This window comes from Rhagoletis pomonella, unplaced genomic scaffold (genome assembly GCF_013731165.1).
Source record: "Rhagoletis pomonella isolate Grant_MI unplaced genomic scaffold, Rhpom_1.0 Rhpom_scaffold_00001, whole genome shotgun sequence".
NCBI classification, from domain to species: Eukaryota; Metazoa; Arthropoda; class Insecta; order Diptera; family Tephritidae; genus Rhagoletis; species Rhagoletis pomonella.
This window is the reverse complement of record NW_023458555.1, coordinates 54,861,251-54,877,609: the sequence shown is the minus strand read 5'-3', so window position 1 is coordinate 54,877,609 and position 16,359 is coordinate 54,861,251. Positions and strand designations below refer to the sequence as shown.

The following is a 16,359-nucleotide window of genomic DNA, read 5'->3' as shown; positions in this document are numbered from 1 at the left end:
TGTTTGCTCGTGCTCCTACTAAACGAGCGAGGCTGTTGTGTGTTGCCTCGCTCGAAGTGCGAGGCGAGTGCCTGTCTGCATACTCACTCTGCTAGGAAAGACGAGTGAGCGACGAGCGAGCGCTCCGAGTGTACTATACATACAACACATGCATTTTTGGGCATACAAATGTGGGAATGTATCTCAATAGATTATGTACGAAAGTATGTTAATAATTGTATGTACATATGCATATATATATGTAACGTATTCTATTAGGGCAGCATTTAAAACAACAAATAAAATTGATTACATACATAAGCATAGATTATGGAATGAATCATTTTTTAGTTATATTCATACATGTGTACACACATAGCATGCATATTTATATATGTTTGTATGTACGTATTTATGTATATATGCATTTATGTATGGTATGTACATATGCATGTATTTTGTCTTTACAGAGAAAAGTAAGTAGCGAAGATATTATAATCGTTTGTGCCGCAGAAACAAAAAACAAGTAAGCACTTGTTAACACCCCCAAAATAGTTTGCTACTTGTAGCAGTTATGCTGTATACCTGAATGAAACATAGTCCTTGGTGAAAAAATTTATTTGTGGCCTGTTGTTCAAGGACATATGTACATATGTATGCATGTATATATGGATATGTAGACATGGGAAAATTTGCGTAAACAAAGAGTAGAGACCGGTTCGCATACAACTTTGGCGTTGCGTTGGCGTCGGATTTCAAAGCAGCCGTCCACATTTCCAAAATTTGGCAACGCTAAGGCCAACACAAAGCAGAACGATCGCTGCGTCGGTCGCCAGCTGTTGCAAATAAATAAAAATAAATGAAATATTTTTTCCTTTTAATCAAATGAAGGCAAGAAATATAATTTTTCATGCAATTATTGATATGAAATATTAATTTATCTCTCGTTAATATGTCAATTCGCTATTCGCTGAATGAGCCTATTACTAGATGCGTTCGTCTTTGCAATTAATATGCCGATGTTATCGATTTTAACGTTAACTTTTATTCTTTTAAACTTACCTTGTTTTCCTTATTTAATTAAATATTAATTGTTAATTGTTGTTGTACTATATTTATGCCGTCTTTGACACTAATTTTAAGTGGATAAATTGTCTAGTCTGTAAGATTCAAGTAATCAGTAGACCGAATAAATAAATAATAATAATAATAATTTAGTGGCCAAAGTAGTCTCTACCAAGCTTCATTGTAGAACGCATACTTTTAACTTGCGTTTTGTCAAACCAACGCCAACTACAAAGTCAACGCGAAAGTTCTATGTGGACCAGCCTTAATTATCAAATAGTAGTTTGTATTATCTTACATACATACATATGTATGGGGGCTAAACCAGGAATATTCATTTGAAAATGCTGATGTCCTACTCATTTATGAAATGAAAGACAAAATAATGATTTTTATAAATATTATATTCTCATTTATACATATGTAACATAGTTACTTAGTCAAATTAATTAGTAATTACTTGTATGTAAGAATACAAAGACAAATTATTTATCAGAAGCATTGCCCCTTACATATTGAAAAAAAGTAATGAAAGCTCTCAAAAAAGCAAAATCGCTACAGCGAAAAGTGTTTGAAAACCCGCATAAATTCAAATCCGCATAAAAAAGAACCGCATAAATAGAGACCTAAGTGTATAAGTTGAAATTTAAAAGAAATTATTGAACATTAAAAACATTATACCTACATAGATATGTATGCACATATGTGCCTACCTAGTAGATAAAACTGGTCAAATAGCACGAATCTATTCTTCTGTGCATGAGAATATATACATAAATATATACAAACATATGTGTATATACATATGTATGTATATACATATCTGCATGCGTGCATACAATCCTTTACTCGAAATTCTTAGTTGCTGCAATTTTTATCCCATACATTTATGCCGACCAAACAACGCGTTTGCCTGCCTAATCTGCTTGCCTCATTTGCCTCGCTCGTTTACTCGCCTCATCTGCCTCGCTCGTTAACTCTCCTCGCTCGTCTGCTGCTGCAAATGAGTGCCTCGCTCGCAACGACGCCCTCGCGAGGGTAGAGCTAATGAGGCCCTCGTTTGCTTGCCGCTCTACTTTTGCGCCGCCCTCGTTTGCTTACTGCGCTCGTACTTAACGAGTGCTCATTTGCAAACAGCCTCGCGTGTTGCTCGTGAGTTGCGCTAGCTCAGAGCAAACTAACGAGCGAGCGAGGGGCTAAAATGAGGCAAATCCGAACCCTGATCTAAACTTTATTGACTGACTGTATTTAATATTTGCGCCGGGTATTTAATGTTCGGCTCCGCCCGGACCTAGACTTACTTACTTGTTATGAACTATATTTTATTTATTTACTTATATTCATAATTTTGCTTTGAATAAAAATGTACTGAAAAGTACTGATTTTTTAGCATGAAGAAGTCTGACGTACTGATTTCGCGCATAAAAAATCTGGCAACCCATACAAATATGTACATTAGAGTGGTCCAAAATAATAAAGTCGGAATTTTAATGCCGCCACCCCCTAGAATTGTTCTGAACCGAAAATAAGTATACCCCTATTTTTTTATTTTGAAATCAAAAAATATTTAGGGAGTGCTCACAGCGCTCAAAGTTTTCCATGTATTTTATATGGGAAAAAAACAAATGTTCGTAAAAATGGCATAAAACTCTAGAAAATCAATGTTTTTCAATCGTAAAACTGTGGTTCTCTTCAGGAGACTTCAAATATTGATATCCAATTGTTTATTTAACCATTTTTTATGATTAAAGATTTTTTATTGGTCCCCCCATTGCATTTTCAAGGACCCATAAAATATAGTCACCATGAAAAAATTGTTAAAGGAACAATTGGGTGTTATTACCGGGAATCTCCTGAAGATAAGAAAAGTTTTCCGATCGAAAAATATTGATTTTCAAGAATTCTACACTATTTCTACGAAAAGTTGTTTTTTCCCCATATAAAATACATTGAAAACTTTGAGCGCTTTGAGCATACCCAAATTTTTTTTTTTTTTTCAAAATAAAAAATAGGGGTATAATTTTTTTTTGGTATAGAACAATCCTAGGGGCTGGCGGCATTAAAAATTCGACCTTATTTTTTTACATACATTTTTGGACCACTTTAATGTACATATAAAGGGTTAGTTAATGGACTTTAAACATGTGATTCACAAGGGAAACGAATTTTACTACCCCATAAAAATTAACAGCCCAGCGAATCAAAACTTCCTTTGTATATAAACGTCGCCAATACAAATTACTGTAGCGTTCGCAATAACAATAAATAAGTCTCAAGGTCAGACCCTAGCAAGATGATTGCTTTACGCATGGCCAGTTATTTAGGTGTACGTAGTGTAGAGTAGGGATGCCCAAATCAGCACATATGTGTCGCGGGCGACTGCGCATGCAAAGCTTTGCACAGCGGTGCGGGGCAAGCGCGGAAGCAAAAAGTTATCGGAAGGGGAAAACGAAGTAAGTCAACAGAATAGTGAGATTGTATGTGTGACAGTGATGGAAAATGAGTGTACATTGTGCCATTTTCGGCCCTTTCGGAAGCAGCCGGCACCTTCAGCACAATCGATTGATTTTCGGCACTATTTTTTCGTAGCTCAATGCAACTAATAAATATTTCTTTCGGATCCGCAATTAAACATATTTTTTTTTTACATTTAATCGTATGTGCTTAAACTGATAAATGATATAAACATAGAAACGCAAGCAAAAGAATCTCGCTTCCACATTCTGCATATGCGCTTAACATTTTTGCTGAAACAAATTTGTCGAAATTTCATCTCTAAAGCAAATATTAAATATCATTTAATATACACTTTAGATTTAAATAATCATTTTTACTGGTGGGCGAGTCCGAGATGTTTAAATGATCGAGATAGTACATTCAATTCGCGTAGATTTTTGAGAACTTTTTTCGTTGAAGGTGTTGCACTTTTTCCATACTGAAATTTGTGTACATCATTTATCATTGTCTAAGAAAAACTATAAAATAAAGCTTAATTTAAAATATTGGAATAAAAAACAACGCTACACGCGCATTCATCCATATAACATAAAATGCGAACGTTCGTTATATGGAAGAAAGTGCGCAACACCGCAAACAAATCAAAACATCAAACAATCAAAAAATCAATGGTATTTTCTAGACACTTCCAACTTGCACCTTATTATACTAGAATGAATGGGCTACAAAATTGTTAACCCAAAACATGTCTACAAATTCTGAACAAAAACTGTGAAAATTTTATGAAACTGTTGATTTTTTTCATTCTTTCAAGCTTCGATTTATTTGCAAGGTTTTTGTTTGATAATGAGCTACAATTTTATAAAAAAAATAATTAAAATTATTTAGAAAAATAAAATAAATATCGGGTGACCGTGTAATTTTGTCAAAGATGAAGACAATGATGATAAAACATTAATACACTATATAGGTCAGTTCATATTAATGAACATAAAATGAGATCACTATCGATAAAATGGAAATCCTCAAGGGAAATTTATAATTTCAACGCATGGAATTTACATACATTTTTTTACTTTCAACCCCCGAATTGCTCAATTACTTCTATTTCTGCAGGATCGCCATTAGGTAAATTGCATTTCCAAAGATTTTTTCAAAATAAATAGCGATGAGGGATATTTCACCCGCCGGTGATAAGAAATCGCAATAACCATAACGCACATCACTAATATTACTGTTCACAATCACGTTTACATTCAAAATTACAATTCATAATTTGCTTTTGTAGCAGCTATGAAATATAGGTATATCAATTTTCTTAAATGTAAACGGATTAAGAATCAAAGTGATAGAAGAGATTTGAGCGTTTGGTACAAAAAGTATTTTTGATGTTGAAATTGTACTTAAAATCGGTAAATTATACTTTTGTACATTTTAAAATTAATTGTACTGAAAAAAGTACAATTGTACTTAAAATATCAACACTGTTTCACTGGAGCTGTACTTGCTGCAGCGATGCCAGATTTGAGCGTACCCAAATTTTTACCGATAATAACTCAAGCGAGGGATTTGGGTATTGGGCATTTTACAAGCCTATTAGGAAGTATACATATCTGTGTTCGTATAGAATAGTAGCTTATGTCGGAAGACTGGCTTTAGTATAATGAACCATTCCCAGCGTACGATTGCGAAACACTCACTGGCGCCGAGTCGTTGAAGAACTCTTGGAAAATAAACGTAAAAGACGGTAATGTTAATGGCGATGCTAGCAAGTCAATATTCGTATAAAGTTTCATAAAAAAATTCCTTGTGGTTTAAAGAATATAGGAAATGGTACATTTTACTAAAGTAAGCCTCCCGACATAAGCTACTATTTCATACGAACACAAATATATTCGTCTACAAATAATGTTTATTATTTTAATTAAGTCCTAGGATAAGTTTGTGAATCTTATCAGTGTTCTATGTAAGAACCAAAAATCAATACCCTCGCCAATTAGAAGTTTTGCTTTAAAAGAAAAATATACATAGCGCATTTACTCAATACTTGGTCTGGCATCACTGTTTGAGCATTGATGTGCTCAGCTCACTGTTGCCAAGTCCGTGCATTTTGCACTAAATTTAGTGCTTTTGGTAAACCAAAAAGCCAAAATAATTGGAATTCAATGCTTGGTGCTTTTATTTAGTGATGCTTTTTTAATTTAAGCACACCGAATGCATAGGTACATATGTATGTATGTATACACTATACACTAATATTCTACATTAAGATGGAATTCATTTACTGAATAAAATGTGAGGAATAGGTAAATTAAATATGTTTTGCGTTGTTATAAATGTATTGAAATTAATTAGTTAATAAAAACGTGAGGAAATGGATTTGTATATACACTTTTTACTGAATCAAAAAAATTATTAAACACGATAATAAAAACTTGGCGCTTTTGTTTTGGAAAAATTGGCTTTTTCTGGTGGCCTGATGCCACACTGGCTCAGTTGTCGCAAAAGTACACATACATACACGCCTTTTTACTTGAAATAAGTGTGTAGTGGTTAATATGTATACGATGCCATCTCCGTACAGTTCACTTCACCTCGCCTAGCACGCTCGCGTGCGCGCAGTTTGCCCGCGACGTCGACTGCGTGCACCTCTGCTGTGCATCCCTAGTGTAGAGTATGATCTTGTCAAAATACCAAAGTTAAAGTTAGCTACCAAAAGCAATGCATGCGGTTTTTAGAATAAAGAAATATCCAGGTTTTTTAGACCACGAAGCACCCCGATTTTCGGGGATAATTACTAGTTTACATAAACATGTTATCAACATTATTATAAAAGGCCCAAAGTGATAATTAAAAATAATAGTAATTCACAAGGGTACCATACTTAGGTACATAATTTAAAATAAAATATAAAACGTCTCCACAGATCCCAAGTCTGCTAAAAAAATTATCCAAGGTCAAAGCATACAAACATCAGTTTCTTGTATTTTTCTCGTAAGCTTAGAATCCAGCTCTCAAGAAATTTCGCTAGAAATATTTGTCCTTATTTCTGTTGCTTAAAAAGCACTGCTTTTGCTGTTAATTTTCTGGAAGAAACAATGTGTTTATGTGTTTTGTTATAGTAAGAACTATACCTTAATAATAAATTGGTGAAAAGCAATTATAATAAAAAAATTTGCATGCATTGCGAAAAATTCTCTGTGCCAATACTTTTGTCCGGCACTGTATAAATGAGAGCATGTTTTTTTTGCAAGCTTTCTTGACAGCTGGAAACAGCCCTTTAAACGGTAAGTATTATCTTGAAAATAGGTAAAAGGTTGCATCTCATACAGCTGTCTACAAAAAGAATCTGTGGTTGTGACCTATGACCTTGGATGCATTTTTTTAGCAGAATTGGGGTCGGTGAGGTCTTCTGATATACATACATAAGCAAACCTGTACGTAAGACTTTTTAGCACTTTTCACCTCTATGAGAATTATTGTTAACTGAAATGATTATTTTAATTGAACTGTATTTGGAACGGGAATAATGACATGTAATTTAATTATAAGCTTTTAATTAAATACGTGCTTTCAGGCTTTTTAAGCTACTCACCATTACTGAACTGATTTTGAAGTTTTTTTCTCGATAACGTTTGTGGTATAAAACAAGATCCTCGTCGAATGATTTTAATTTACTTTCGTTTGTTTACATGCTGCGCCAGTAGGAATTAGAATTCCGTGAGTCGTTTTTACTTTTTTCACTTCGCCTCGGAAAATCTCTAATCTCATTTCTATTGTATTCTCTTCTGTGCGAACTTTTCCGGTCGTTGCCGTCATTTCTATGTTGATCTCTTCGACTTGAAAAGTCAACGCTTTCGTTTCTATCGTATTCTCTTCTGTGCGAACTTTTCCGGTCGTTGCTGTCATTTCTATGTTGATCTCTTCGACTTGAAAAGTCAACGCTTTCGTTTCTATCGTATTCTCTTCTATGTGAATTTTTCCGTTCGTCTTCTTTTGTAGATAAAATTACATTGGACGAGCTTGTTGAATATGGTTGTGTGGATTCCCGAAAGGACGGCACGCCTAAAGATTGTCTAGGCTTTAAACAAGCGCTTGAATGTCCATATTTTATTGAATAATTGTTCACCTGAAGAGCCTTAACGGAAAAGGGATCAATCAGAACCAAAAGCTCCAGTATTGAACCTCTCTGTGTTCTATTAATTACGTTCCAGTCCCGTGTGCGGAGACCGTTGTTTTTTCATTCCGATGGCTTCCAACAAATCGTCATTAGATAAGTTTCTCTGTTCGGGAATGTACCCCACAAAAATTTGCGATCGTGGCACTGCATCCTGATCGACGACTGCTAGAAAAGCTTCATATGGTCGCAGATGTGGAACTCTCGTTCTAAACCATTGAGCAGTTCTCATATCTGTTATCGAGTATGCGATCCACCCGGGACGAAAACTACAAGAAGCATAAAGAGACGTCAAGTCGATTCCTTCATTGTCAGCTGCTTTGGAAATAAAATGCTGTATTCCTTTTAACATTTCCGTAGGCCAAATGGTCAAGGGAAAATCCGGAGATATCACAGCTAATTTTATTCTAAGTGGGTCATCGTTCGTGTGCGGTTCTATCATTGTTCCCAAAAATGGGGTTTCCTGTCTGTAACGTATTGAAGTACTGATTTGTGGTTCAATGTGGCGTGTATTTTTACACTGTGTTTCATTTATGTTGATCTGCTGAGGATGACTTTTGTTATCACGCAATGCATTTTGTGATTGCTCATATGCTATATTTGAATTTGATGTATTGCCGGTTCCAGATGATCGGAAATTTGCTGGTGAGCTTTTGGTATTAGCTGCTCGAACTGGTCGTTTAGGGGCTTTAGGTGTAGGTTCTATTATTGTGCCACTCAGAGCAAATCTAAGTTGACGGGTTTTCACCGGACACTGACAAACAATTCTAGCCTTTTCAATATGAACGCCTTTTGAAACTAATATTCTAAAACGCTTTCGTGCACCTCCAGTGACTGTTATTTCGTCTGAGGAGGATCTAATGTCTGAAAGTTGTTCGCGGACAAATCGTTTAGCTAATGCACGATCGAAAGGTTCTTGAGATTCACCAGCTTCCCTGGCTAATGGTATGGCCTCATCCAATGGAACTCCTTGTGCGAGAATTCGTCTTAATATATCACGTTGGCGCTCAAACTGAAAGATACCATTTACATCGACTTGATTAGGGCCAGTACCTTCTTCGACCTTAACTAAACCTTTGATTTCTTGGGTTCGATCATGTTTAACTTTCCCAAAGATTTTATTACATTCTCTCACATCATGAGCCAACCTCTCCGCTTCATCACGCTTAATCCCCATAGCTTTTAGTTTTTTGTATCTGGCATAACCGTTTCCTTTGAATAATTGCTTTTCAGCAGGTATATGGTGTTTTATGCGACCTTTTCCAGTGTTTGGTGTATTTTTTTTATAATTAATGTTTTTTTTTAGGCATTGTTGTTCCCACGAGTGTAGGGGATATTACGTCATCCGTGGCATAGCCCCATTGTACCACGGAAAGGCTGGTTTAAACCAGAGGGCGCCAGGTATCTGGAGTCCTCCGTTCGAAGACACACTTACGTAGTGCCATTCATCCCTAGGCACGGTCCGGCTAACACCTGGGATTACGGGTTTTATCGAGTTTTCCTCTCTAGATCCGCCATATTCTGTAGAAGCAGGGACACCTCGAGCAGGATGTGACTCTTCGCCACGTATGGACGGTCTCAGGCATTGAGGAAACAGTAAACTCTAGCCTTTGGTTTTATAAAAACCTTGTCCCCATCTTTGTATTCTGTCTACAGGAATATGTATGTACATGAATACTTATATGTATGCACATATGTCATACGTTTATTTTATAGCGTGCGTTCTTAATTCACAACACAGGTCGTTTAGTTTGGAGCGATTTCTGTGAGAATAGTCTAGACATCAATACCGTCGTTTTTTTGCAACCACGTTCATAGCTCAAGAGAATTTTGACAAAGTGATACAATATAATCAGTAAATTTTTCCATTCCTTCGTTCAGTACCACTTTGTATTATCGATGATTGAATTTCTGATTCTATATTGCCTGTGGTACTAAATATAGCAGTTGCAAAGCAGAAAAGGAGCAGCTCCTTATTGTATTCGGGGTTTCCATGGCACTTGTGTTGCGGTTTTATATCTTTCGATGGTATACATATAATACTTTTCAAATTCAACCATACTGTTGAATTGTTACAGAAATATTATTGAGTGTCTGTAGTTTTGTACATTTTTATTAGGACCCTTAAATGTGATTGTGAGATCTGCTGTACGAGTTAATGAGCTCAAAAAACACTTGATGGTGCAGTATGTAGAATTGTCGTTCAATCGAACATATCGATGCGTATTAATTGTGCCTGCAATAAACATATTTATGGTTATTAAAAAAATAATGGGGCGTACTCTTGTTTTCGTTCGAGTCGAAAATCATGAAATTTTCCTATAATTTTCTACACAAAAATTTAAATTTTCGATTCGTACGAAAACAAGAATATGCCTCAATAATTAAATAAAAATTTAGTTAACTATCTAGATTTATCTGTTTTCTAACTGTACAGGGTGCACTAGACCACCCGTCCACTCATCTAAAATTAAGGGAAGTGTTTTTGATTTAAAAATAAAATAATGGGAAAAAATATTTTTTTAAAACAAGCTTGTTAGTAATTTTCATTAGAATTTGAGTAACTCCTTTCACTATTTGGCTTTTAGTAACTGTATCGAAGGCTTAACTTTTTTTTATTTTATTAATTTTAGTGCAGTTTTTACAAAACTTTCTTGCTAAAAAAATCTTTTGTTAAGCTACGTCATTTTATTCTTTTGATCGTACATGTTAAATAAAAGCTTGTTTTAAAAAAAATATTTTTTTCCATAATTTAATTTTGAACTTTTTAGCTTTATTTTATATAATCAGGACATAACTAGGGAGTTCACAAGGTGTTGTATACTGTCGTACTCTTGTATGTCATAAACTTTAAACGGCTAAAACTATATTTAAGGAATTCGCAAGCTAACATAAAAGTTTATTATGAAATTTCACACCGTTAAAAAATAGTTGGTGGTGATTTCAAGTCCTCTAAACATTTATTTAGCCATTAAAAACTTTACAACATACGACAATACGACACCTTGTGAACCACCCAAATATTTCTATTAAAGGCTGGCTCTCCATTTATGAGCATAGTACATTTAATATAAGCTGCGTAAATCTTTTCGATCATCTGTCTAGGCTGAGCAAAACACGTTGAGTACAGGTAGCGAAAAAATTGTACGATGGAAAAAATATCGCAAAGTTGGCAACTGTTGAACAGAGCGGAACTACTCAACTGTGCGTTTCTAGGTCAAACAGTCAACATATCTAGTATTTCCAGAATATATAGCATTCTGTGGAAACATATGTATGTAAGTTAACTACATACTGGAGGCCACCTTGAAGCTCCAGGAGACCGAGAAGGGCGATCCGGAGATTCTACCCGACCCCGAAAAGAATCCTGATCCTTGCAGTGAAGGTTCTTCAAATAAATCTGCATAAAAGCAAGGTCGCCTCTGCCGAGCTCCTCCTCAATTTAGAGAGGATCGGCTACGATGCGGCGTTAGTCCAGGAGCCATGGATAGCGTCGGGAAACGTGGTAGCTGGACTAAAGTCGCAAACTTACTATACGCACATCCCGAGTGCAACAAACAGGGTAAGAACAGCTATACTGGTAAAGAAAAGTATACACTCTTATATTGATCTTAATTTCTCTTCAGATGATCTGACGGTGGTAGCTGTGAAGGATGGCAAGGATGACACAATACTCCTTGCATCTTGTTACATGCCTCACGACGAGGAGGCGCCACCAAACGAGCTCCGGAGGTTGGTGGGAGAGGCCGAGAAGGCGAAACGCCCACTCATCATAGGCGCGGATGCCAATGCGCACAACACAGTATGGGGGAGTGGAGATACCAACGAAAGGGGTGAGTCTTTACTAAACTTTATATTAATAAGTAATTTAGATATAGCTAAGCGGGGTGAGGAACCAACTTATATTGGCCCTACCTCGAAGAACGTCCTTGACATAACACTCCACACTAGTGGGGTAATCGGAGTACAGAATTGGGAGGTGCTTAGTACACCCTCGTTCTCTGACCATAGGTATGTAGGATTTCAGGTAAAATTCTCAGCCCGTACAAAAAGCGAAACCTTCAGAAATCACAGGAATACAAACTGGGAATTGTATGAAAGGGTAGTGAGGAAGAATCTAACCAAGTATAGGGTAGGTGACTCCCACTCTGAATTGGAGAAACTGGTAGTCTCACTTACCAACACTCTAAATAAAGCTTATCGCATCGCATGCCCTCCGCTACATGCCAAGCGAGGTTCAAAGCCACCTTGGTCGAACAGAGTGCTCGGAGCACTCAGGAAAAATGTTAGGGAACTCTTCAAACTGGCCAAGGTAGCCGATGACGAGTTCTGCTGGATGGAATACAAGGAAGTACTTAAGGAATACAAGAAAGAGATTCGTAAATGCAAGCGGGAGTCGTGGAAGAGCTTCTGCGGCGAATTAGAAAAAACAACCGAGGTAGCCAGGCTAAGGAAATTGCTATCCAAGAACCCGACTAATCCAAGGTTACTACGTAAAAAATGTGGAGAGTGGACTGGAAGCAGTGAGGACTCACTGGAAGACCTAGTCAACACGCACTTTCCGGGGTGTACAGACAGCATAGATCTGCAACTTCTAGGAGATAGCGTGGAAAATGTCCCCCCGGACATCATAACGGAAGAAAAAATACGGTGGGCAATCGATGGCTTCGGGCCGTTTAAGTCCCCAGGCACAGACTAAACTATGTGCCTGTCCTTTGGAGAGAGGCGAGGGTCGTATTCATACCGAAGGCGGGCAAGGGAAACCCCCCTCTATTCGAAAGAATACAGACCAATTAGTCTAACTTCATTACTTCTAAAGACGCTCGAAAAGATTCTGGACGCCTACATTAGGGATAAGCTGCCGTCGGCCAGCATATCAAAGGCGCAGCATGCCTACACGAAGGGTAGATCCACTGAGACTGCACTTCACTCACTAACCGCGGTAATAGAAAAAGCTCTGGAGCATAAAGAATATGCCCTAGGGGTCTTTCTGGACATAAGTGGGGCATTTAATAATGTCTCCTATGAGGCAATAATGGAAAGCCTAGAAGCAGCCCAGGTAGAGTCTGCCATCCTACTATGGATAAAAAGCCTGCTGAGCTGCAGGAAAATTAAGGCGGAGTGGTACGAAGCCAGGTTGCTCAGACCAGCGCATAGAGGAACTCCTCAGGGTGGTGTTCTGTCACCACTCCTGTGGCTACTCGTAGCGAATGAGCTTCTGGGAAAATTCGAAGGGAAAGCACCCAGACTAATTGCCTATGCGGACGACATAGCTATAGTTGTTACGGGGAAATTCCTAGACACCATCAGTAACGTAATGGAAAGCGCTCTAAGGGTCGTACATCGATGGGCGACAACAGTCAACTTAGAGGTAAATGCTGACAAAACGGATGCGGTACTGTTCACAAGAAGGTACAAAATCCCCGCGTGAAAACCCCCGAGGCTCAACGGGGCGGAGCTATCAATCAAGGATCACACCAAGTACCTGGGAGTAATTTTGGACAGCAAACTGATGTGGAAGCTAAATGTGCAGGAAAGGGTGAAAAAGGCCAGTGGTGCCCTTTACGCATGTAAAAAGATGCTGGGTACCACATGGGGCCTATCCCCTGGCCTCATGCATTGGTGTTACACAACGGTAGTTAAGCCGATATTGCTCTACGGTGCTCTGGTATGGTGGACCGCTGCAAACAAAATTTCGTATAGAAAACCATTGGAGCGATTACAGCGGCTCGCTGCACTGTGCTTAACAGGAGCGCTAAGGACCACTCCAACGGCGGCACTTGAAAGGCTACTTGGCCTACCACCAATCGACATCGCGGTGGAGAGCACTGCAGCGAAATCCGCCACGAGATTGATGGCCTTAGGTGAATTATCTGCAAGAACCTTCGGGCACAGCTCGATATGCAGGGGGATGGAGGACAAAATAGACTACATACCCCCACGCTTCATCTGGGGAAGAAGGTTTAAAGCTACGGTTAAGGAGGGCGGATGGCGCATGAGCACGCGACCCGCCGGCGTAACGTATAACATCTACACGGATGGATCAAAAATGGCTGATGGAGTGGGCGCCGGAGTCTATTGCGCCGAGCTAGACCTCAGGCAACCCTTCAAGCTTCCAGAGTACTGCAGTATTTTCCAGGCGGAAGTCTTCGCTGTAGGGAAAGCTGCTGAGATAGCTAGCAACGCAGGAAATTATATAAAAAATATCAATATATATGTCGATAGCCAGGCGGCGATTAAGGCCATAATCTCACATCGTATTGCGTCAGAAAATGTCCTTAGAAGCAGGGAAGCAGTAGACAGGGCGGCCGAGAGTAAACGGCTGCATATATACTGGGTTCCAGGCCACAAGGGCATTTTAGGCAACGAAATAGCTGATGAGATTGCCAAAAGTGCCATCCGTCTTGCTAGCGAACCAGTACGGGAAATACAAAAGTCGCTAAAAACGATCTACAATGAAATTTCCGAAAGAGCTGGGTGCCGGATCAGGGGGAGACGGAACGCATTAGCGACATGCAAAACCACCAAGATCATGTGCAATAGCAGCAAAGGAAACACCCATTTCTTGCTTACACGGTCACGTAGGGATTGCAGGACAGTTGTCGGCCTAATGACGTGCCACAACCTACTGGCATCCCACGCAAGCAGAATGGGCATTAGTAACAGTGACGCATGCAGGAAGTGCAGGGAGGAAGGCATGAGTGTGACGTTAGAACACCTCCTCTGTTTCTGTCCGGCCTTAGCTAGAAATCGTCTTAGTTATCTCGGAGCTTCGCAGTTTAAAGGACTAGAGGAGGTTTCAAAACTGGATATTAAGGCACTCTTGAACTTAGCAAAAAGCGTTGACGTCCTATACGACGACTACTTTAAACCGCAGTAAAACGGACCTCCATCTGGCACTACAAAGGACCAACGGGTCTATGTAAGGCGCATCAGCCGGCCAGTGTAACCTAACCTAACTACATACATACATATCGTCGATGTTTTTGCAAAACCGCCCGTCGACCAGTTGCCAAACCGCTTAAATCGTCATTGTGACAAAAATGAGATTTGGTAACCTTGAACTCCAGGCAACCAGTATTTTTTCCATAAGAATCGTGAAATCGTTATTAAAATGACAGATTTGTAAAAGAATAGCTAGAGAAAATACTGCCTATCAAGGCAATGCCTTCAAAGAAAAAAGTTTTTCGCCTGTAAAATTGAGTGCCGTAAGATACATAGGCGGTTTTGCACTTGGTCGATGGGCGATTTTGCAAAAACATTGACGATATGTTTATCCGTACATATGTACATGTTTACATATGTTTTCGTCTTCTTAATATGCTATGTTTGTTAAATATTTTTTGTATGAAAGTAATGTGTATATCTGGCTAAAGTAATGTCTATGTTAGGATGTGGGTCACAGTCAAACACAAACAATGTATTACATCTAATCGAATTTTTGATAAAGTTTGGAATAAGTTTGGATTTTCTGCATTTATACTAGGTTTTAGTTTTACCAGATTTTTAGATGTAGCTTGAAATTTGTTAATTACTGCCTTTGAGTTGTCGTAGTTGTTTTTAATTTTCGCATACCCCATTTTTTGTTGCTGATGGTTTTGGCGACCTTTTTATTACTTAATTTGTTAGTTGTGGTGGCTCGAGGTCAAATGGTTTTAGACGATTTTTTAATAAAAACACAGGACCTCGACTAACAAATTAAGTAATAAAAAAGTCGCCAAAACCATCATCCTATTCAATATATTTTAAAACCAAAACCTTGCGATACATATTTAAATTGTGTATCTAATTCCCTTAATTCAAGTTAAATTTAATTCGTTAACAGGTAAGAAAGCCTAAGTTCGGGCGGAGCCGAACATTAAATACCCGGCGCAAGTATTATATAAATATTTTTCACCTTTCCGAAAGCTACCGCTACATGGTAACCCGGGGTGCATAACGTTTGAGTAAATTAGCGTCCTTAAATTTCGAAATATTGAAGTTTCAAGCATTTCTTGAGTTTAGCGTTATAGGAAAAGCGGCCGTAATTTTAGTCCGATTTCAATAATTTCCAAAGTTTTGCTTTTATGTGGCAAGCACAATAACCATACCGAGTTTGGTACAAATTGGTAGAACGGTTACCGAGATACATATCGTCCCGTATCTACAATTTTTGGGAAAACTAATATTACCACTTATAACAGCTGTTTAAGCGTCACGCTATTTGAAAATAGAACAAAGACTTAATGAGGGTACTCACCACTTTTAGTGGAACCCGAAATATTAAGTAAAAAATGCGTTTGTTTTATCCTAGGGGAAGAAATTAGGAATTTTTTCTTACACTTTCTAAAATATCTCTATTGCAGATACAAGGTTAAGGCAGAAACGGGACGATATATGTAATCAAAATTTTATCATAAACGTATTTCTTGGTAAAGAATTGTTGCAAGCATAAATTTTGAATAACTTAGCTTTAATATTTACTGATTTATCGATGATTTTTTAATTCTCTAAATTACCGTTATATGGCATGTGGGCGTGGTTATTGTCCAATTTTAGACATTTTCGGCCAGTTGGTATGCTGTATCGGTGCTGCGGTTACCAAGATATACACATGTAAACATAAGTGGGCGTGGTTTCGCCCATTTTCCAAAAATGTATAATATTCTTATTTTTCGTCTAAAATGTAAAGTAGATATCAA

General features: G+C 37.9%; 1 protein-coding gene across 2 annotated transcripts in view; it reads right to left on the bottom strand.

Moving 5' to 3' along the window:
- LOC118746258 overlaps window positions 1-9,329 on the bottom strand; it is a 38,384-nt gene extending 29,055 nt beyond the window's left edge. For both annotated transcript variants that reach the window (XM_036480104.1, XM_036480096.1), the window contains exon 1: window positions 7,097-9,329. In XM_036480104.1, the coding sequence (XP_036335997.1) occupies window positions 7,701-8,855 (1,155 nt within the window). In that variant the 5' untranslated portion in view covers window positions 8,856-9,329 and the 3' untranslated portion in view covers window positions 7,097-7,700. The remainder of the gene's footprint in view (window positions 1-7,096) is intronic.
- Between the last annotated feature and the right edge of the window lie 7,030 nt (window positions 9,330-16,359).